Consider the following 23,422-nt stretch of genomic DNA (forward strand, 5'->3'; position numbering starts at 1 on the left):
CTAAAGTTCTTGACAATAAACTTTGTCAGTTATATGTATCAGGAAAACAGTGCTGTCGAGGTGTCCCTATGTCAGTTCATGTAGCTCAGGGACGTTCCTTTTAACTGGCCCCACAGCACATGAGCAGCCGAGAGCTCACTTATCGATGAGTGTGCAGGAGTGTGCAGGTGTGAAAGCTTCCAGCTTTCACCATCACAGAGAAAGCTGCTCCTTAAGTTCATGAGGCCGAGTTTCTTTGGTGTAGGTGATAAGAATTGCAATTACTGGTCAGAAGGCTTAGTTTTACATTTTGTGGTTTTATAGATATTTCCAAAGTGCTCTCCAAAGTAAATGTTCCCATTTATTTTCCCACAGTCTTATAACACTTGGTCTCAGCAAACTTCTACTCGATGTCAGTCTTGAGGTGAGAGTGATGGGCTAACAGGATCTCCGGCCGGCAGGGGCTGCAGGTCTGTGGGTGCCGCGTGGCCCCTGGCCAGACCAGGGAGCTCTGCTGCCTGGGTTGTGAGGAGGGCAGTACGAGTTGGCCTCACAGTGAAGTGGGGCTTGAAAGGGCCTTGGGCATGAAGGGTCGTCACGGAGGAGAAGGGGAGGATAAACGTGTGTGTGAGGGGTGGTCCTGGCCTAGTAGCGTGAGTACACTGCCGGCATGAGGGAGGCTGAGCTGCATGGGTGGCAGCCCCCAAGATGAACCTGGAACGTGGCCACCAGCCTGCGGGGTCTGTGTGTTGTGGCTGCAATAAACAAATTAACAGGGACTACAGAAGTCCTGTGGAGAAAAAGGGGTGGCATGGCCACTCTCTGAGTGAGCGAGGGCCCTGACCTCTGCCTGGACAGGCTTTTATTGCTTTTCTGGGTACATTACATTGAGGATGGTCCTCATTTACTATGCACAGGTTCACTGTAGGTGATTACCTTTTACAGATAACAAGGGAAAGAATGTTGCTAATTACTTCAAAGAGAAGGATGTTACAGATCAAGGGGAAAAGTGGTTGAACTGGTTACAATCCATACTTGGGTGGTTTAGCACAGACTTTAGGAGGTTAAGGATATGCAGTAAACATTTGCTGCTTCAATCCATGGTGAGGGAGTTTTAGCAAAAGCAAGTCTCACAGCAGCCTAGGTACAATGCAGGCCTGATTCCCCACTGGAAAACCTATCCATGAGCCTGGGTCCTGTGTGCCGGACCTGGCTCCCCACTGGCCTTTCTTAGTGGGGGCTGAGCTACATTTCCCATACCACATGGATAGGTTCCCTATAGGGATAAACGTGTGTGTGGGGAGGTGTTGATTGCTCTCAGAACTGATGCCCAGAGCCCATGTTTCATCCCTGGACAGGCAGTTGGCAGGGCCTGGCCTAGTAGCGTGAGTACACTGCAGGCATGAGGGAGGCTGAGCTGCGTGGGTGGCGGCCCCCATGGTGAACCTGGAACGTGGCCACATACTACAGGCAGCTGCAGTGCTGGTTAAAAATCTGTGTGTCTGAGCCACACTTCAGCCCACCAAATCAGGATCTCTGAGGGGTGGGCTTCATGGGCCCATCCCCACCCTGAAAACCACACCAAAGAGCTGCAGCATATTCCCCAGCTGGGTAGGCTTTGCCTAGAGGCCTTGAACCCTCTTAGAAAGGACCCTTAGTCTTCACATAGCAAGTGTCCCCTGGCAACAGAGGGACAAAGTACACCTTTGGTGCCAGATCCAAAAGTTAAAAGGGTTTTCTGAGCAGCCAGTTCTGCAGCCTGGAATTCAGGGGACATCCACAGAGATTCTGTAAGCCCTTCTCAGCCCAGTTGTGGCCTCCTCCCTCAAGCAGAGGTGGTGCTGATGGAGGTTTTAGGTCTCTTCTTCTCCCAAATCCAAGTGAAAAAAGGCCTGGTGTCCACCCTCAACCAGCTCGGGTGCTGGGGCTCTGGGCGGCCCCTGTAAGCTGCCGGCATCACCAGGAGGAAGCTAGGAGAGGCCTTGTATGGGGCGCACAACTGGTCCTGCAGGCGAATCTGTGGTCTGGGAGCTGAGATGAGTGGCCTCTTCGGAGGGCCCTTGTGCAGATGCTCCTGCCTCTGGTATTTCCACTGTGAGACGATGTGCAGTAGATTCTCCCTCAAGCCCTAAATATCAATCTCTGAGACCTAGAAATAAAATTGTGATTTTCCCCAAAGACTGTTTGAACTGAATGCCCAGAAAGGACAAGGAAAGGAGTAAGACTTCTACCGGCTCACCATGCTGTCGGTGGACTTGGCATCTGATTCAGAGACCATGCTACCATCTGGACTGAGCACAGAAGCAGCAACTTCTGGGTATCTATTCATCTTTTAAAAGAATGCTTTGGATGTAGTGGCCAGTGCTTGGAAGTCGGGTGGGGGCTCAGCTTGGATAGTCCTAGCCTTGGACCTGGGCAGGTGTCTCTGCAGCAACTCGAGGAGGAGTTTTGCTTTGGAATGGGCAGTGCTCTGCTCTTAACCTAGGCTCAGGTTGGGTCTGTTCCAGCAAGGCTAGCCTAGGAGTGAACTCCCTACTGGCTGCCACCTCTCAGTGACCCATCCAGACCACCCAGTACAAACCCATGCTGTGGCACCCAGGCCAGCCTTGCTTTGGAGTGTGAGAGTGCAGGCCAGGTCTCCAGGTGAGACCAGTTTTGGTGCATACAAGGCTCTATCTACATGATCGTTTGGATTTAATTGGTTCCAGCCCCATCGGTATGACAGAGGCCTTGAAAGTCTCTTCCAGATCCTCCTGGGGATTCTTGCAGAAGCTCAGAGAGTCCTCCCACTTTCTGTGCTGCAAGTTTGCTGCCCAGGGAGCCCCCTGGAGACCACCTCTCCGCACCACTGCAGCGCAGCTCTGCATGTGTGGTGGGGTGCCTCTCTGGGGCGCCAAGGCAAGTGCCCGCACTGTGCTGAGGCAGACTCGAGGTCCCTAAGCTTCCTCTGAGCTGCAGTCAGGCTGTGCTCCAGGCAGAGGTGAGGTGAAGGTCATACCTTCTCCCCAGGGTCCCATAGCAGTGCTGTGGGCACGCTACATCTCCCTGGATTCCTTGTAAAAATAGCAGTGGGGGAGGAAGAAACTTTACTCTCCTAGGTTCTTTCGGCTGGTCTAATAACTAAAATGACACAGATTAATAAGAGAAAATAATCAAATTGAATTATATACATACTTACCAAAACCTCACATACATGAGAGGCTCGGAGACAGAAAATGACATATATGTGACATTCGTAGCTAAGATGGGGTAAGGCACGTTGGGGCCCGAGAGGGAAGGAAGGTCATTCGCAGGCAGGGCAATAAGAAAGAAGAGCAGATGTTCAGTAATTAGGAACTTGTCTTTCCCTATAGATAGGTCATAAAAAGTTATCTCTGGTAATAACTCTTTTTATGGGCAAGGTCCCTAATTAAATTCTTTGAGGGAGAGGTAAACGTTTCTTGTGAGCCTGCAGGGTCTCCATTTCTTTCAGCTCAAAATAATTCATATATCAAAGTGGCACATGTTGGGGAGGCCTGTTCTGAACCCCTTCACAGCCCTTATGGCACTTGGCCCCCACCTCCTCTCTGGCGAGGACAATCCCCTCCCTCTCCACGGCAGAACCTTTGATAACCTGGCATAACAACCATTTATATAGCTCAGGATTCTGAGGGCCAGCTCAGCTGGTCTCTGCTGGAGCCAGGTTGGCTGGAGGCTGATATTCTAGGTCAGTCTTGCCATGTGTCTGTTGGTTAGAAGGCTGCTGAACAGGTGTCTTGCACCCTGGCAGGTTAGCTAGGGCATCTTCACATGGGCCAGGCTCCCAAGAGTGGCCAGAGGGTCAGCCCCAGGGGATGAACACCTTCCAGGACTTCTGCTTTTGCGGATGTCCCACTATCCCAAGTAAGGTGCACGGCCACCCAGATTTAAGGGCTGGTAAAAAGGCTCCACTTCTGAACGGGAAGAGCAGCAGCATCACAAAGCAAAGACATGGACATGGCAAGGACAAGGATTTGAAGTCAATTTTGTGATCTCTTATATGTCCCTAACCCTTCTCACAAACCTCCTTGCACCCTCTTCCCTATATGGAATTTCACACCCACAAGCAGAGCCCTGTGGGTTGAAGCCCCAGTTTGGGCCAGAAGCCCTGGGTCCAGACAGGAACCCCCTCTTGGCAGCCTTCCCCACTGACTCTTCTTTCTCTTTAGCAGCTTTTATTCTGCCCAGAATGTCAGCCCAGATGCAGGGATCCCAGGGCTGGCCAGAGGCGGTCGGGCAGCCCACAGACCTGGCCAGTCCTCTCGAAGAGAGTGAGTGCTGAGCACTTTGGCTTGGGGTCGGGGACCCACCCCTTTGTGTTGAAGTTGCTCTGTGGGCGGGCAGGGCTGAGAATGACCTCACAGGGCACCTTGATCACCTGCACCCCTTGGGGATAAGGGTCTTGGTCCTTTCCTGCTGCCCCACTTCTCATGACCACTGAGGTAAGGATGACGGTCATCATGAGCCATCCGTGCTGAGTGTCTCACGGGACACCCCATCTAATCTCAACACAGTCTGTGGGCAATTTCATGAAGGGCTGAAAGCATCCCCCTTAAAATGCCAGACTGACACGAACTGGCTAGAGGGGTAGTTGTGAGTGTTGGCTGGAACATCAGAGGTGCTCAGTAACTTAGAGCTGAGTGAGGGAGAGCCCATCCCCCAGGGGAAGTTCCAGGACATGAGCTGCAGAACCAAGTTTCCCTGCCCTGGGCCTTTGCACTCACACTTTTAATATTAGGAGTTTCATTCATTTTTTTAAAAATCAAGATCTTGAAATATAGTGATAAAGTTACACCAATGAATAGCTCTGTACAACATGGGAAATGTAGTAAAGGTGAAAGCAATGGAAGGTTGGGGAGAGGGGGTGGCTCTGCACCGATAGGCCTAAGACTTGTAGGAAGTAAAAGTAATTATCACCTACCCAACCTGGCCAGCCCACTCCGTGTGTGAGCGGGAGAAAACCATTTCAGAACTTTATTTCCTGTATTGAATGTCAGTAATTGGATGTATTTATAAGTCTCTCTGGAAGAAAACAGCTTGTGATTTCAAGATGAGAAAACAGTCTTCCAAACAGTGGAAAACAATATATTCTTCATTTTCACACACACACAAAGAACTTGTTTCCGCCGATGTTTTTAAGGTGCTGTTGGAATGATTTGCCTTTCTGAAGCCACCGTTCCATTTCTCATCTTGAATTGCCTCACAGACCCTGGCAAAGCACTCAGCAGGGACCACTCCATCTAAGGCGGCGACGACGACGGGGCTTCCTGGGGAGGGCTCCTCAGCTGCTGCTGTCTCTTTCCCGTAGGAAGATGGGGACTCTGGCACCTGGGCCGGGAGAAGAAGGGCAGCATGAGGATGACGTGATGTCGGGCTCCTCCGGGATCTGACGACGGTGGTGACAGCTGTGCTGTGGTCTTGGGGGAGAGAGCAGGCCATGCCAGCCTCAGGAGTGGGAGAGCTAGGGCAGCCGCTGCTGACGTTGCAAAGGCTGAGGCAGCCTCCCGGGCATTTCATTTCCATCCCTCTCCTTCCTTCCCCACTTGGTAAGAGGTGGGGCTGAAATATACCACCCTGCCCCCATCTTACACCTCACACACCCACATCCCCCTATCTTTCTGCTCAGTCTATTAGGTGTTGGTTTTCTGAGCCCAGCCTTCTGTTCTCAGCAAAAGTAAACAAGCAATCACAAAACCCCTAAATGATACCCGCTCTGGGTTTTCACCACTTGAGGATGCAGCCTTCATGTAGAGTCTCTCTGGATCTTTCCAGATCTCTCCTCTGAACCTCCTGAGCTCTCTCTCGAGACATGGGCCTGGACCCTGCTGCTTTCCTACTCAGAATCTCTCAGTAACTCCCCACTCATCACAGTAGGAAGTCTGCCCTCCCGGATGGGGGCTTCTTGTGGACAACACTGAGGGATCCTCTTCCTCTTCTGTCCCCAGATTTCCAGGGCAGGGTCTCAGCCCTGACTCCTCACAGTGTGGCCAGTCACAGAGTGGCTTCATGGGCAATTTCTCAGTAGCCGAGGGTGGAGCCAGCATCCAGGCCACCCCCAGTGTAGTCCCACAGAAAGTCCCAGCAGACCAGCGCACTTGGGTGCAGCAGGAGGTGGTTGGGGCCCATGTCATGGTTCTCCCAGGGACACTCCTGAAAGGCCCCAGGGGAGGCTCATGAGTCTGAGTCTGGCTGGTTGCCACCTCTGGGCCTGCTCTCTCCAGGCAGCCAGCTGTCAGTCACATCCAGGGAGCCATAAGAACATGGGGCTAGATTGAGGGGGGAAGAGCAGGGAAGGCAGAGCAGGGAAGCCTGGCAGGATACAGTGTCCCAGGGACAATGGGAGCCACATTTCTACCAGGTCTACTGGGGGCAGGGCACTTCTGGAGGGTTACGATGCTCTGACCACTGGGTCCACTGAGCACAGACACCTCCCAGCTAGCGGGGAGACTGTTTCAGCCACGGGCCTGTGACCTCAGAGGTATCCCGCACGATGCCTGAGTGTGTTGCCTGCCTCTCTCTTGATGATTTATACACTCCCGCTCCAACTCTCCAGAATCAATCTTTCCCCAATTGCCTTCTGGCTCCCAGCAGTGTCCAGGGCCTGCCCTGCATGAGTAACTATGCAATCTTCTCCTGCTCCCAGGGCCACTTGTCCTGGGCCCCTGCCAGAGCTCTGATGGGGAGAGGTGCTGGGGGGGCAACCCTCTGTGCCAGGCTCACGGAACAGCAGTGAGACAGGCCCATGGTCCAGACAGGACTGGCCGGGCAGGAGTCACGGGCAGGGCCTCCTATTACTGCTCGCAAATGAGAGCGCTCCACTTGGTAAGTGCTCTCCGCCTATCCTTTTGTGGATTTGGAATAATAACTTCTTGTTCCCATTAAGAAATACTCAGAGCTGATAGCTAGCTTCTGGTTGAAGGGCTTGTTTCTTTATCCAGATGAGAATGCAGGGGCAATGAGATGGAGAAGCAACTGCTGTTTGTCTCCCGAAGCTGGGAAGAGAGCGGGCCCCTTAAATTGGGGGAGGAATCAACCAGACCATAAGCAGAGTGGGTGCCACCACATGGCCACTTCCAGTCCCAGCACCATCCCTGGTCTTCTCATCTGTCAGGTGGGAGCTAATGGAACCCACCTCGGGGGAGTGCTGGAGACTTTCCTGAGCAAATATCCAGGCACCGTTAGCCCGTGGCATAGCCAAAGAGGACAAAGCTGTGAGGGGAAGGCAGCACTTTCAGCTCTGAAACAGCTGAGGGCCAGTGTCAGGAGCCCAGGGTCAGGGGTATGCGCTAGGACCCACCTCCTGTCCACACATATTTGCATACCATCCTATGGCAGGACCCCAGCAGTACCTGCCCCCCAGGACTGGGCTCCCTTCCTTCACAGAACCAGTGTGAGTCATGACTCCGGGGTTTGACTGACTGCATGAACTCAGCCTCTGTGTGAGCTCGGGCTACATATCAACCTCTCTGGGCCTCAGTAAAATGGCATTCAGGACAGAGCCTCCCTCACAGGGCTGCTGTGAGGATTCAAAGAGCTAACATTTGCAAAGCATTGGGGCACAGCAGATGGTAGTATTACTATTATTCTCAGGCACCTGTAGCCCAGGTTGCTCTCCTAGAACATCTATTTCCCATCCCCCTCCCATGACCCCTCCACCCAACTCTCTGGAGGACCGTGCACCTTACACCAGTGCCCAGCAGTGCCGAGGGGGTGCCCTCTGGTAGACACTCCCTCCTGAACTGTGCTCTCCACAGCCTACTTCTCCCCAGAGATCCTCACTGCCGCCTTGCCTTCAGGTCCTTCTCCACCCTGCAGCTGAGGGAGCTTGGAAAGGTCCTACCAGGCAATTCCCCAGCCTGAGATTACCAGGTCTAAGGCCACACCTCTCACTCCCACACCCTCTCTCCCGGACGCTGAACTTTTGCTTTACTCCAATTGCCCCGGCCTCTGCTCAAGCCATTTCCCTCCTTAAGCAATAGCTGTCACCTCTGCCCCACCACTAGCTTGGGTCAGAGTCTCCCTGTACCAGGGTGTCCTTTCCAGGACGGGCTGAGACGCCAGATCCGGGGCTGCAGAAGCAAGTATCTACTGCCTCAGGACAAGCCTTCCTGTTATAGAAAGAGCTCCGCCCAGCCATCCCGGCCCCGCCCCTCGCCTGCAGCAGGAAGTCTTTGGGTAGTTAGACCCTCCTGCCCCTCCTCTCTTGGTTCTGAGGGGCCTGGCGCTAGAGGAGTCGGGTCAGGGACTCCTGCCTCCGACCCCGCCCAGGCCCCGCCCCCCGAAGGGGGACGGGTGGTGGTGGTGGTTCAGCTGACACTGCACTTCACGTGACGCCGGAGCCGGTTGAACATGGCCACTACCGCTGGGTGAGTGCTGCTCCAGTCCCTGGCCTTTGCCTGGTGGCGTGGAGAGGGGACCTGGGCTCCTAGCTGGACAGTGGGTGACAGTCCCTGCAGGCGCTCTGGGCGGCTGCGTACAGCGCGCGTCTTCACTCTTGGCAGCTAGCTGCGCCTTCTGAACCAGGCGCCACGCTGTGCCCGCAGCTCCCCTCCCCGCTACCCATGGGCCGGCGCCGGGGGCCTTCCCCCGCATTGTGAGGCCGAGGCGAAGGGCTCGGGTCGACCCGCGTGTACACGGCCACGACCCTCAGATAAGAACTCAGCGCGTTGCCAGGGCACGGGGGCCCTGGGCGCGCCAGGGAGGTGGCAGTGTTTGAGATGGGCTTGGAATCTCTTCCACAGCGGAGCTCTCCCCACTTCCTTCAGGGCCCAAATGTCCCCTCTAAAGAGAAGCCTTGCCCAAGTACCTATTCCACTTTTTACAGCCCTTCTCAGCACTTGATAAAGTATATAGTACACTTGCTTCTTGTCTTCCCATTTAGAATGTAAGGTCAGGGCATTTCTCTGGTTCACTCCTGGGCTGCACCAGTACAGTTTTTTGCACACAGCAGGTGTTTCATAAATTCTACTGCATGAACGGATGAGTGAGTGGCCCTAGTGGGGGAGAGTATGGATAGATAGGGTCAATGAAGCATTAGAGATAGAGTCCCAGATGAGGGAACATTTGAGCAAAGGTTAGCTTGTTCTGGGGACAGGAGAGAGGGGTGTGTCTCCATGCTGGAGGGTGTGGTGCCCTGGATGGCTTCTTCAGACTTTGTCCTGAGGGCCTGGAGCCCTCAGGGTTTTAATCTGCTCAGATGTGCTTGTTAGATGATCACTGTTTGGGGCTGTGTGTGAGTTCAGGGGGAGGGGGACAGCACATGGGCCTGGTGATGCTGGGGCAAGGAGGGCCAGTGCTAGGAGAGGGAGAACTCCAGATGCAAGGCTGGGAGCTAAGGTCAGAATGGGGGAACTGGTAGGCTGAGTGTGTCTTTTTAGGGAGAATGAAAATTGAAAGTGGCCTCCTCTATTGGTCCTCAAGGTTGGAAGGGCTAGGACATACAGACCAAACATATAGTGGCATCCGCTGCATTCCAGAAACAGTCCTGAGCCTACCCTTAGGTGTTTGTTCACAGGCCACTGGGGCAGATGGGCATGTGGGACTCTGTCATCCATCTGCCTGCCTCTGGTCTTGGTATGTGCCATGGAGGGACATAGGTTCTAAGCTCAGGGGAGAGTGGGTGGGCTTCACCCCTGAGGCAGAGAACTGTGTGTGCAAAGTCCCAGAGTGTCAAGGAAACCAAGGTCAGATCCTTGAACCCAGACTGTGACTCTGTTTTATAGAGCAGAGTAAGCGGTAGGTGTAGGCCAGTGCCTGGGTGTGGATCTGTTACCCTGATATCTGGGCCGGACAGGTGGTCACAGGGAGTTCTAGAGGCTGCATTTGGCTTCAGGGGTCCATGCTGGTCTGAGGCTTGCTGCTCTCCCAAACATACAGAGAAGTCAGGCTGGCCAACCGGGAATTGGACTGGCGACCCTTTGGTTCACAGGCTGACACTCAATCCACTGAGACACCAGTCAGGGCTAGAAGGCCAGATCTTATAGCAAAGCTGATTCTCTGGGCTCTGGGATGGTATGGGCAAGGGGTGGGTGGGGTAAAAGGGTAAAACAGAGTGTTAGAACTCTAGGAGAGGTGTGCTTCTGAAGGGAGACCTGAGCTTGACAGGTGCGGGGAGCTTCCAGAGCTTGACAGGGCCTCCTTGGCAAGACCCATTCCAAGCTGGTACGTGGGGCTGCCCTGCTGGACCTGGAGCCTGAGGTCAAGCCCCACCATCTTCCTTAAGGGAAGGAAGTTGTAAGTGTGTTTCCAGCAAAGCTTGGTATAGGACAGATCAGTTAGTCAGGCATAATGAAGTACCACACCATGAAGTCATGGTCACGGACTCCCTGGAAGTCTGATTTGGTGGTATATAGGGTCTTACCAGAGCCTGGGCCAGGGGAGGCCATGAGAGTCCCTGCTGACTGGGGTATGCTGAAATGTGATTTTGGGAGCCCTAAGCTAGCATATCAGATTCAACTAGAAACTTGAAATATCCTCTGGGGAGTGTGTCAGGGTTGATCCTGCTCTGTCCAGGCAGGGACTTCCAGTCTGAGACAGAGAGTCCCACAGCCCCCAGAGGTCTGCTTGAGGCCACTCCCTACCCCATCCTGTGGCACTTGGTGGGAGGAAGCCCTGCCTTCTCCTTGAGCCATGTTTTGAGCTTTCCGTGGACAGAGTTGAACCTTCTACACTGCAGCCAGACCTTCCTGCATCTGCTCCTCCACACAGATATTTCCTTTCTCCTCTTCCCTTTGCCTGCTCAGCCTGCTAGCCCTGGAGTGTCCTTGTTCTCTGACATAATTGTTCACATACTTGCAGGACCAGCTCAGATGGTTTCTGTCCTAGAAGCCTTTCCTGACACGCCCCCCCGCCCCGCAACCTCCAGTAAAGACTCCCTGCTCAGAGCCCCAGAGAGTCCCAGTTTTGCCTGATGGCCGGATGCTTTCTCACGTCTGCATGCCTGCTCCTCATGGCTGAGCGAGGGCTTGTTGGCCTTCATGCCTCTGCTGGCATCCTTGGAGCCCAGGGACCAGTTCAATTTGTAGCCACCCTGTGATTGATGCTGAGTGACATGATGGTGAATGAAGAAAATGGGGATTTACTCTAAATCAGCCCAACATGCCCTCTCGCTTTCCAGAAAGCTCTCAGAAATTGAGGAAAGGAGTTATGGGTGGGAGAGGGATAGAATTTTTAGTAGGATGAAGAAATATCTTTAATTCCTTAAGTGAGTGGCTCCCAGGTAGCTGCTGCCCAGAGAGCCTTTGCCCAGAGAAAAGTGGCAGATGAGCTGCCCTGGGTGTGTGCCTGTTGGGTCATAGGTCACACTGGAGTCAGCATTCTTCTGGAGAGAAAGTACCTAAGGGAGTCAGGTTGTGGATCAGAGCTCATCCCCACCCTGATAAGAACACTGTGCTCCGGGAGAAGAGTCATCAGGTTGACCTTGGGGCCTGGGGTAGGGGTCGGTTTGTGGGAGGAGTCCTGGCTTGGTCCAGATTCCCCAGAGTGCTCTCTGGTCTCTGTTTGTGCCTAGACCCTCTAACCCTCCTCTAGAGAGCAGGAGACAGGCTGGGAGCTGGTGACCAGTTGCTGAGAGGCCCCTCCAACCAGGTTGAGCAGGCTGGCCTCGCTGAAAGTCGGCCAGTGGGCTTGGTGCCGGACCTGAGCTGGAGGCTGAGGGTGAAGAAGCGGACTGGTCCTCGGCAGTGTGGCCCCATCCAGAAGTGGCCTCACATTCTAGGATAGGAGTCTTGTCCTTACCTGTGCAGTGGACTGCATGAGCATCAGTGAGACCTTGGCTTCCTTCTGAGCATGATGTTTTTAAAATGCATGAAGTAAAATGCAGAGGGTTACAGGGAAAAACAGTTATATTGAAATACAGTTATCAAAATGTTAATAAATTTGTGGTATAGTAATATATACTTTTTTATTAACACATTAAATAATAAAAGCTGCAGGTCTAATAACCACCTTAACTTTGACATAATGAGAGCAAAAGTGATATTTGGAGGTACAGTGACATTGATGATGTGATATGAAAATACCTGTGATTTTTAAGATTTTGTTTATATGGGGCTTCCGGTCAAGGTGGAGGCGTAGGTAGACACACCTAGCCTCATTGCACAACCATAAGAAGGAACACTAACTTAAAAATGAAAAATACCCAGAACTGCCAGAAAAATCACCCCCCAAAACATCCAGAACTGTATAGAAGTCAAACAACCAAGGATTTAAAGCAGCTATATTCATCCAGACAGGGAGTCGTGGCGGAGAGGACTTGGTGTGGCTGCACGAACCGGGGGCAGAGAGGTGGTGAGGTGGTGGAGGCTGGTGGAATGGGCAGCCCCACATTCACGTGTGGTGGATAAAAATCAAGGGGACACCTTGTGAGTGAGCAAGTCCAGTCCCAGGGCTTCAGCACCAGGAAAAATAAAGCCCCATAACTTTTGGCTCTAAACCCAGTGGGGACTGGGGCAGTGGGAGAAACTGCCGGTACATACGCAAACCCACCCACCCTGGGAAGCACACCAGGAAAGCAGCTGAAGGGATGCCAGTTGCATATGGGAAATGGGTGAAGTGACTGAAAACAGGGTGAGGGCCAGGCCAGCCCACAGAAGTCAGCCAGCAAGGGCATGCATTGTCCTCTCTTCAATCCCTCTCCCACACATGGGACCACAGTTGACCCGTCCTGGCAAATACCCAAGGCTCTGCCCCATATGACTTAACAGGTGCGCTAAAACAGAATCAAAGTGGCCCTACCTAGTACACAGACACAGGGAGGTTGCTAAAATCAGCAGGCAAAGAAATATGGCCCAAATGAAAGAATAGAACAGAACCCTAGAAAAAGAACTCAGCGATGCAGAGATAGCCGACCTATCAGATGCAGAGTTCAAAACACTGGCGGTCAGAATGCTCAAAAGTCTCATTCACTACAGCAAAAACATAAGGGAAGAAATGAAGGCTCTAGTAAGGGAAATAAAGAAAAATCCACAGGAAACCAACAGTGAAGGGAAGGAAGCTGGGATTCAAGTTAATGAGTTGGAATATAAGGAAGAAGTAAACATTCAACCAGAACAAAAGGAAAAAACAAGAATTCAAAAAAACGAGGAGAGTTTAAGAAGAATCTGGGACATCTCCAAAAGGGCCAACATCTGAATCATAGAGAAACCAGAAGGAGAAGAGGAAGAGCAAGAAATTGAAAACTTACTTGAAAAAATAATAATGAAAGAAAACTTCCCTAATTAGGCAAAAGAAATAGACATACAAGTCCAGGAAGCACAGAGTCCCAAACAAGTTGGACCCAAAGAGGTCCACACCAAGACACATCATAATTAAAATACAAAAGGTTAAAGATAAAAAAGAGAATCTTAAAAGCAGCAAGAGAAAGGCAGAGTTACCTACAAAGGAGTTCCCATAAGAATGTCAGCTGATTTCTCAAAAGAAACTTTGCAGGCAAGCAGGGAATGACAAGATCTATACAAAGTGATGAAGAGCCAGGTCCTACATCCCAGATGACTCTCTCCAGCAAAGCTATCATGTAGAATGGAAAGGCAGATAAAATGCTTCCCAGACAAGGTAAAGCTAAAGTAGTTCATCATCACCAAGCTTATTTAGGAAAAATAAGATCAAAACTATGAACATTAAAATGTCAATAAACTCACAACCATCAACAACCGAATCTAAAAAACAAAAACACACTAAGCAAACAACCAGAACAGAAATAGAGTCATAGATATGGAGATCATTTGGAGGGTTATCAGCTGGGAGGGGGAAGTGGGAGAATGGAGGAAAAGGCATAGGGATTTAGAAGCATAATGGGGTAGGTAAAAATTGACAGGGAGATATTAAGAACAGTATAGGAAATGGAGGAGCCAAAGAACTTACATGCACAACTCATGGACATGAACTAAAGGCGGTGGGGGGAGGCGGGTTGCTGGAAGACAAAGGGGGAAAAATTGGGGCAACTGTAATAGCATAATCCATAAATATACTTTAAAAATAAAATAATTAAAATTTTAAAATATTTTATTTATTTATTTTTAGAGAGAGGAGAAGAGAGGGAGAGAAACTTTGATCAGTTGCCCCTCACAAGCCCCTAACTAGGGACCTGGCCCAAAACCCAGGCATGTGCCCTGACTGGGAATCGAACAGGCAACGGTTCAGTTTGCAGTATGATGCCCAACCCACTGAGCCACACCAGTCAGGGCTAAACTACCTGTGATTTTTGTTTGTGACAGTCACACACTGCTGATATTGTTGTGGTTAGCTGTTTACATTAATAATTGAAGGAAATTTGAATGAGGGGTTAGAGAACATAAAGATAGTTTTTTCCCTTCCAAATAGATGGAGTCCCTAAATTCTGTGTTTGAATCCCCAGGGGACCCTGGGCCTTGGGTGAGAACCCCACTAGCAGGTAGCCATTGAAGGCAAAGGAGGAGGTGGCTTAGTACCTGTTTGGGGGATGGAGACAATTTGGGGGTATGGGAATGGGTTACAGGGGCAGGAGGATCACCCTTTTCTTGGGGGCTGCCCCCCTCCTGGTCACTGGCAGCTTCCTGGGCTAGCTGGCCTGTGGGGACCAGAGCTTATTCTGTGGGACTGTTTGATGCCTGGGAGCCGTTGTCTGCCAGCCCCAGCTGCCTGCAAGAAACCAAGTCTATGCTTGGATTTGGGGTTGACCTGGCTTTTGCCTTTTAAATTCTGGTGCCAGTTAAAAGTTCTAGCAGGAACCAGTTGGAGATGTTTTACTAATGCTGAACTTGCAAAGAGAAGTCACGTGCATTGGCTCTGGGCCCAACATTCTCTCTGAGGGGGCTGGCTTGTGCCACAAGAAATCAAAGGGCATATCACTATGAACCTTGATTCTGGGGTGCCCGCAGGAATGAATGACTGCAGCTCAGCAGCCTGCCTGGTGGCTCGGGCCGGGCTACCCTTCCCTGAGCCGCACCACATCAGGCACTATTTACTGTAGATATTCCTTGTGGTAGCAGCTGACGCTCACAGAGAGGTGCCTCATCAAGTTTTCTCTCTTGTCCTGGGCTGTTTGGCCATCCGGCCAGAAGGCCACAGTCTGGGTGTCCTGAGGGATTTAGGCCTTGCAGAAGGCTCTAGACAAGAGGAAGCCTAGCCGTTCTGAGAGCCTTCCAGGTGGTGGAGGGCTGGCAGGCACCACCGGTGGGGTGGAGTGGGCACCTGGTGTGTTTGAGGAGGGAGGCTGTGCCAGAGGGGCCAGGAATGGAGGGGGATGAGGTGGGTAGTGCTGGGCTGTGGAAGCTGAGGTCAGGCATTTTCAGCCGTTGAGGCCTTTCGGATCTGGCACCTTTGGCTGGGCCGTCTGTAGCTATGCCTCAGTGTCATTCCCTTTGTGCTGTTGGGGATTCTATAAAGACAAGGTTCTTCCCTGTCCCCACCTACTCCATAGGCTTTGCTGAGTGAGGGAAAGGGTGTGGGCAGCCCCCGGGGACACTGCAGGGATGCTGGCGGCCACACTTTCCTGCCAGCTTGGCCAGCTTGGATGCAAGCCTGTTTGGGAGCCCTCTTCTCTGCCCTTTCATCCTTGTAGCTGAGCCTGACAGGAAATGGCCTGACTGAGAGGGAACCCTGGCCCCATGTGTCCACCTTCCTGGGGGAGTGGGGGGGAGTGAGGGCCCATGCTGGGGAGGGGAAGGAAGGGAGGCTCTAGTCCTGCCAGCACGTGTAGGCTGTGCATGACCCCTCCACCCGTGCCGCCTGGCTGGGGCCTGAGGGTTCTGCTTCCTGCCCTGCCGAGGCTGATGTGACAACTTCTGCACAGCTGTGTGTGTGGCCCCACGTTGTGACAGTTGTTCACTCAGCAAATATTTATTGAGCACTTGCTGTATGCCAAGCAGGGTGCCAGATACTGCGCACAAGAGTGAGCAGAGCAGACCCAGGTTTCTGTGTTTGTGGGGTTCACGGTGGGCGGAAGCGGACATCACTGGTGAGCCCCGGTAAACACAGGCCGCATTTGTGGTAGCAGAGGAGTGTGCCCTTGCAGCCAGGGACCTGGCAGAGCTGACTCAGAGGTGACTGAGGAGGGTGCTTGCAGGGGTGGTTTATAGAGCTCTGGGTGGCTTTAGGGAGTCTGGGAAGGAAGAGGAGGGAAGCTGGTCGGGAAGCGTCCAGGGCTGTGCTGTAGGAAGGGCGGCCTGGTGGAACTGTGGCCCTGTGTGAAGGGTCTGCCAGCCATCATAGTTCCAGATTCCTCCAGGGAGGGAGCTGGGGAATGGATTGTCTGTTCTCCCCCCTCTCCTCACCTCCTCTGGTCTCCACAGTCCTGTCTCCTGCAGTGCCTCCCACGGGCTAAACCCACCCGCAGGCCAGAGGCATGGAGAAGGTTTCCGGTGAAGTCCTGGGCAGTGCTGGGAGAGTGGAGGAAACCCAGCCCAGTGCCAAGTGGGGATGGCAGGGGAGAGGGATGCCAGGGAAGACCATCCTGAGAAGGTGGCATTGGAGCCAAGATGTGCAGGAGTGTCCCTGCCAACAAGGGCCCCATGGCCAGGGGAGTGCAGGAGGTGCCCGTGGCCTCTGTGAGACCAAGTGCAGTGGAGGAGGCTCCGGTGCCTGGCTCAGCTGTCTCACTGCAGTCCCAGGCAGAGCCCCTCTCACAGCAGCTCTGAGCCTCCCGTCTTCCTCAGCCTCCATGCCCACCCTCCCCACTGGCCAGAGAGCACCTGCCTGATTCCACTCCCCCTCAACCCCCTGGACCACCCCACCTGCTGGGGCTGCCCTTCCTTCCTGCACTTAGGCATTCAGCACCCTTAGGTGCTCAGAAGGAGGCGAGGTCCCTGCCCTCCTGGAGCTTGTATTTTACTTGGGGAAACAACAATCAAGTAAACATGTGATTTAGGCAGTGACACGAGCTCTAGAGAGGAGTGAAGAAAGGGGCTACGGTTTGGATGGGTTGTTGGAAAAGCTTCTGGGAAGAGGCACGTCTCTGCAGAGGCCTGGGAAAGCCCAGGACGCCAGCACTGAGAGAAGAGCTCTCCTCACCGGGAACAGCAGCAGCAAAGGCCCTTGAGGGGGAGCAGGCAGGTGTTTCGGGAAGAGAGAAGATGCCTGTGGGCAGAGTGGGGGCCGGCTTTTCAGCTCCCCGCAGCTGGGGGGCTGGGGCATAAGGGAGCACTGTGTCCTGAATGCACTAGGAAGCTGGGGGGCTTGAGCAGGGGAGTGCCTTGGATTTGCATTTTTAAAGGCCCCCCTGGCAGGGTGCAAGCTGGAACTGTGGAGGGGGGCGGGGGCAGGGGAGGTGGGACTGAGAGAGCAGTTGAGAGTTCCTGCAGCTGTCCACATGGAAGACGGGGGTGAGCCACAGCCCTGGGGCTCCAGCATGGAGGGCGAGGTGAGGAGGGAGGGAGCCTGAAGGGCCGGGGTGGGCAAGGTTTCACCTGAGAGTGTGGCCCTTACTCAGGGTCCTGGGCGCCCACAGGCCTGTAAACGCTGCAGTGCAGGGAGGGGGTGGGCCGGGACCTGATGGAGTGGATTGAGGAGTGCACGGGAAGGGGGGGCCAGGGCATGGGGATGGTGGGCTTAGGTGACTCTTTAGAGGATATTCACTGCAAAGCAGGGAGAGAACTAGACTCCTGGGGGCATGGGGGTCAAGGGAATTGTTTTTATTTTTATTTTTTCAAGACATGTAAGGTTCCTGTGTGTCTGGATGCTGAGAATGCTCCTGCGAGGAGAAAATTGATGCTGGAGCAACACAGGGAATAGGCGTGGGGTGGGGGGGGAGAAGCCTCAGTGGGAGCAGCTGAAGAAGGTGGTGCTGGCAGGATACTCGGAGTTTCTCAGTGAGGAGGGAAGCCAGCGCAGGGCTGGAGGTGGGGTACACACCCACCTGCTCTGCCAGGCCTGGCTCTGCCCAGCCTCCCATGTGGCCTCAGCAGCTCGTCCACTGCGGGCTGCTCTCCTCAAGGTTAGCACCACTGGGGCTGCCACTCCCAGGCCCATCTTGCCACTTGGTTATTCCATACACACTCCCGGGCTGGGTCAGGGCCTGGCGCTGGGTGCCGTGTGTGTGTGTGTATGTGTGTGTGTGTGTGTGTGTGTGTGTGTAGGGGTGGGTGGGTGTCTCGCCAGGTGAGGAACAGCCAGCCCTGGCTGCCAGGTCTGTGACTTGCAGAGGAGACGGCAGCATGCCAGTGCCTGAGCGGGGGTCCAGGGCATGTTTTCTGGCATGGATGTAGGCTCCTTGGGGGCAGCAGTTGAGTAAGTATATCTTTACACGATCACAGGCTTTCCCTCCACATGCCTCATTTGCCCTCTGACAGACCCAGCTGTCCCTCATCCGCCTTGTGGTCCGGTGCTCAGGGACAGCAGGGGAGGCTCTGTTTGACAAGCCTCTCTGGTCCTGGGGAGGCCCTGTGAGGAGCCTCATGCTGATGGGGGCTCCATGGCAGGCCTGGCCCGCTTGCCCATTGGTGGTGGCCGTGCTTGGAGGTGCTAACAGAGGCCTGTGTGGTGGTGTGTGCATTTGTCTTTGCAGACCGTGTTTTTGGCTGGGGAACGAAACCCTGAAGGTGCCAGTGGCTCTCTTCGCCCTGAACAGGCAGCGCCTGTGTGAGCGTCTGCGAAGGAACCTGGACGTGCAGGCCGGCTCTGTCGTGCTGCTGCAGGGTGGGGAGGAGACTCAGCGCTACTGCACGGACACTGGGGTCCTCTTCCGCCAGGTGAGCCCAGCCCTGTGACTTCCCGGTCTCCTTTGGCTGGGTGTCCTCCTCCAGCATCCGGCCTGGTGGGCCGTGGGCAGCTTTGCTTCCTGGGGCATCCTGAGAGGCTCTGAAGGCAGGCCCAGGCCTGGGCACCCAGAAATCTCACCTTCTTTGGTGGCAGAGCTGTCACCAGGCAGCCTCAGCTCTCAGGTCTGAGTACAGAAGGATAATATTCCTAAGGAAGCCACCAGGCAAAGCATCATGGAAGAGGCAGCATTTGGTATGGTATCTGAAGGCCAGGGTGAATTCTGACAGGGGGTGGGTGTTCTAGATGGGGGGATGGTGTCCACAGGTGTGGGTGGCAGAAGGTGGGCCAGGCAGCTTTCCATGGGCTGAGACAGGTGCAGCTGGGAGGGCTCAGGTCCTTCCGCTAGCAGCATGGAGGGCTGGGGTGGTGGAGGCCTGCGGGGAGTGTGTGAGCAGGGTGCCACGCAGGCACCAGAGGCCCGGGCATTCATCCCGGCCTGGCCAATGCCAACCCTGTGACCCTCACCTGGGAAGGGGCTCCTTGAGGTTCTGGAAACCTGTGGGGTGGCAGATGCCCCAGCTATAGGAAGCTAGCCTGGAGGTGGTGGCATTGGCTGAGAATCACTGACAAAATTCGGTTCCCAGAAACAGGAGCTAGGACACTCGACAGAGGAGCTCCCTGAGAAAACTGGGGGAGCCCTGAGCTGGCCCCACTCTCCTTGATCCTAGCATTGAACCTACTTTACAGATGAGGAAACCGAGGCTCAGAGGGTGGAGCTGGGGTTAATCAGAACCCCATCTCCAGACTCCAAGTCTAGTGCTTTCTTCTTCAACCTGCTGTGCTCGGAGCTGGGGCCTGACACACTGGGAACTCCAGAACCTCCCTGGGGGCAGGCGGGGCCTAGGGGACACCTCCATCCAGCACCCTGAGCAGGGAGGAGGTGGGGGAGTGTGAAGGGGAGCCGAGTGTGGAGAGGGGGTGGCAAGGGTGGCCTCCCCAGCTGGACTGTCCACCCCGCAGGACGTAGTCTGGCTGTGGTCTGCTGCCAGAAGGGATTGCAGCGTTTTTACCGGAAGTGCCTTCTGCTGGAAGGGTTCCCTAAGTTGCAATCCCTGGTTGCTAGAGACGAGCTCTAAAGTTTTTCTGACTTGTCTTGATGCCTCTTGAGGTTTACATATTCTGTGGTTTAAAAACTAATCTCCTAAATTCAGCTGTTGGCTCCCTTGCTGATGTCTGCAAGGTTAATTTTAGAAGAGCTCCTCCTCCACTTGATACCTTTCTAACGATATTTTAGCTCAGTGTTTATTGCTAAACACTGAAGTCATCCGCAGCCCCGGGGGTGGGAAAAGGAAGTAAGGAGTCCCAAGTGGAGGAATCCATTTCCGTGCGGATGTCCGGCCTCGGTGTCTAAGTCAAGGTGGCATCTTGCTTGCCTGCGGGCATGGAGGCTGCAGAGAGATTTGGGTGGCAGAGCGGCGTGGGCAGGACTGAGCTGAACCTGTGGTGCTTGTGGGTACCGGCGACCCGTGTGCACTATCAAAGGTCCAAGGGGTGTGGCCAATGACACGGGGGTGCTGGTGGGGCTGGGGCATGTGTGTGAAACCCGCATCATCAGAGAAAGCTCGAAGTCAGCCAGGCTGCCCTCTGCCAAACCCTGGAAGGGACAGGCAGCCCAAAGCTGGAGTAGGGGCAGAGTGCTGAGGTGGAGGGCTGTGTGAGGCTGGGGGGTCAGTCTTCGAGGGTGGTGGGCCTGAAGGCGGGTGCTCGGTTGGCTGCCCCACCTCCCTCCTTGCACCTCACATTTCTGTCCTGCTGACTGGGTAAGCTGGTCCTTGTTCCCACCACAGGAGTCCTTCTTTCACTGGGCGTTCGGAGTCATTGAGCCAGGCTGCTACGGCATGATTGACGTTGACAGTGGAAAGTCCACCCTGTTTGTGCCCAGGCTTCCTGACCACTATGCTACTTGGATGGGAAAGTAAGGAGCAATCTGGGTGACGTGACCATGCCTGCTGACCGCCAGCTGGCCAGGGGTGGGGGTGCAGGGCCCAGCTTGTGGATGGTGAGGAGGGAGAGAGCAGCGAGGGGCAGGTCGGTGGTAAGGCCTGCTCTGGTCCAGAGCCCCCTACTCTTGGTTGGGAGGGGGTGTCAGAGGCAGAGCCATACACTCATGTGTGTTCAGAGGTGCTACTTATTAATCTTGAAATTCAGGATTCCCAGCTTTGTGAAAATACCTGAGGCTTTGGCCCCAGTGGACCAGCATGTATGCGTGGCATCTACGGGAGGCGGCCCCACCTGGGGCCTTTCTCTGAGGCCCGTTGCTAACAGCAGGCCATTACTGGATGCCTGTGGTGTGCCTGCCTCGGCTAAGTGCTGCAGGGCCACAGATGTATAACCTGCCTTGGCCAGCTCAACTGTGAGATGGGGCAGCGCTGGGTGAGAAGTGTGGGACCAGAGGCCTGGGCCTTGCTGAGCGGTCCCTCCCTCATCACTAATGGCACCTGCCAGCTCCAGGGCTCTTGGCCATGTCCACCTGTCCTGGGAACCATTTCTGCCTGCTCAGAGGTGCTGAGGCAGAAGCTGTACTTAACTGGGACGCTTGAGGTGATCAGAGGACCCCGCTCCATGCTTACCCCTTCCAGTGTGTCATTTCTGCCTGGAGAGTGATTATTCTGGGCGAATGTATAAATTGCAGCCTTCACTGCCTAGAGTCCCTGAACGCTCATTACCAGGTAGGCTGGCGGGTCTGTGGCTGGTTTGAATGACAGGTACCTGGCTCCTGCAGGGACATGCTCTGTGCAGAGGGCCAGGGCAGGCCCCCTATACTTCCTCTGCTTCACGCGCTGCCCTTCTCCACTGGCCCTCCAGTGCCAACTCCAGAGCCTCCGTTTTGGGCCTGGCATGTACCTCTTCCGCTGTCTTCTCTGCTCTGAGCTCGCTTGGCAGCATCCCCGGCCCTGAGCCTTTGACTTTGCTGTGAAGACTTGGCTCTGGGCAGAACTGGCAGCATAAGAGAAGTGAGTGGGCCTTTCCTGGCGGTGTGTTTACCTGGCTTGGCCCTGGGGAAGGAGGGCAGGGAGTGCGCATGTCTGATCCTGCTGACCTTTGGGGTAGATGGCTGGGCAGCTGCATAGATTTGGGCATCTCAGAGGCCCCTGGGGCAGATGGCATAAACATTTCTCTGCTGTGTCACGAGCAGGTTCCCAAAGGCCTCTATGCCGGTGTTAGCGGGGACACTGGGAGGTCTGCTGCCTTCTTCCCAGAGGGAGGGTCAGGGTGCTGGGCATGGCAGAGCAGGGCCCAGTGAGAGCCCCCAGAGGCTCCTCACTGCCCCAGCCCTCGGTGGGATGCAGAGGGGGAACTGCAGGAGGCCTCTGAGGTAGACTGCCTGCCTTACCAGAGTGAGTCTTGTACCTGCAGAGAAATCGGCCTTGGGTTTTGCCAGGGGCCGGCTCCCATCAGTCCATTCATCTGGGGCCTCCCCTCTTGCTAGCTCAGCAGATCCAGGCCAGGACCTGTGGGTGCTCCTGAGAAGGTAGACTGGCCTTGCCCAGCTCTTGCCTCCACATCCTGTTGTGGCCTTTACTTGTGCCCTTTCTTCTATTCCTGGCTGAATCCTTGTGACTGCCCTGTTTTAAAGAGGAAACGGGCCCAGCGTGGCGGTGTGGCCTGTGCAGGTCCCGTGGCCTGTGCAGGTCCCACGGCCTGGGCATGCTGGAAGCTTGCTTGACAGCTGAGTGTGGCCTCTCCGCAGAGCTGGTCTGGGTCTGGCTGCTGTTGGGGGCCTCGGATTCCATTTCTGTGGAACTGACAGCATGCCACTCATGAGGCACTGGTCATTGTGGAGACGGCTACGTTTGTGACACTGAAAGGAGGTGGTGAGGATGCCGGGGACAGGCAGTTTGTAATTTCCAGAAGTGGCCGCAGCATTATTTGGGGCCATTCCCTATGGAGAGCTGGAATCTTTTCCCTCCTGCTTGGGACCTAGTGACTGCTTTGATGCGTGGAAGAGGCAGGGTCGCTGTGGGAATTCTGAAGCTGGACCCTAAAGTGCGCTGTGGCTTCTGCCATGCTGTGAGGAAGCCCAAACGCACCCATGTGGAGAGCACCACCCACCAGAGCAGGCGACCACCAGCCCCAGCCCCCGAGTCTTCCTGCCAAGGTCCCAGACCCGTGGGGCCGTCCTCCTCTCTGGGCTCGGAGCCACGCCCTGAGCTTCTGAGCCCATGAACATGGAAGACGTTTCGTACCCCCTTCGTGTTGGGGTGGTTTGTGACGAAGCCCTGTAACTGGGACAGCTGCAGTGAAGACTTTCCTGGTGAGATCTTATATCTGGTCTCCGTAACAGGATTCTCCCAGAATCCTTCCTGTGCTCCGATGTGATCACACAGCTCTGGCCTCAGCTCCTCCTGCCGTGGGCATGTCCAGGAGTAGCCAGGGCCCCTGAACCTGGGCGGCGCTCGTGCCCTCAGCCTCCCTGTGGTGCTGCCTCCTGGTTCTGCCAAGATGTGGGCACGGACGGTCGTGGAAGGGAGGGGCTCTGAGTGCATCTCCTCATCTGTGTGTCTGTGTGCTTCTTTACGCAGGGCTGGCTCTTGGGAGAAGTTGGGGAGTGCCGGTCCTGGAAGGTGGGCATCCTCCAGGGTTATGGGAGGAGAAACCTGGACCCTGCCTCAGGGACTCCACTATTCAGGGGGAAACCTGAGCAAATCTCACCAGAGACACCAACTGGGGAGCCACGTGGCACTTGAGTTAA

At 54.5% G+C, this 23,422-nt stretch overlaps 1 protein-coding gene across 1 annotated transcript in view; it reads left to right on the plus strand.

Annotated features, from left to right (window-relative positions):
• The first annotated feature begins 8,087 nt into the window (after nt 1-8,087).
• Nucleotides 8,088-23,422, plus strand: part of PEPD (peptidase D) — a 113,956-nt gene continuing 98,621 nt past the window's right edge. The window contains exons 1-3 of the mRNA XM_024577519.4: nt 8,088-8,363; nt 18,476-18,659; nt 20,517-20,644. Coding sequence (XP_024433287.2) covers nt 8,347-8,363; nt 18,476-18,659; nt 20,517-20,644 — 329 coding nt within the window. The 5' untranslated portion in view covers nt 8,088-8,346. The remainder of the gene's footprint in view (nt 8,364-18,475; nt 18,660-20,516; nt 20,645-23,422) is intronic.

Source organism: Desmodus rotundus, chromosome 12 (assembly GCF_022682495.2).
Source record: "Desmodus rotundus isolate HL8 chromosome 12, HLdesRot8A.1, whole genome shotgun sequence".
Classification (NCBI taxonomy): Eukaryota; Metazoa; Chordata; class Mammalia; order Chiroptera; family Phyllostomidae; genus Desmodus; species Desmodus rotundus.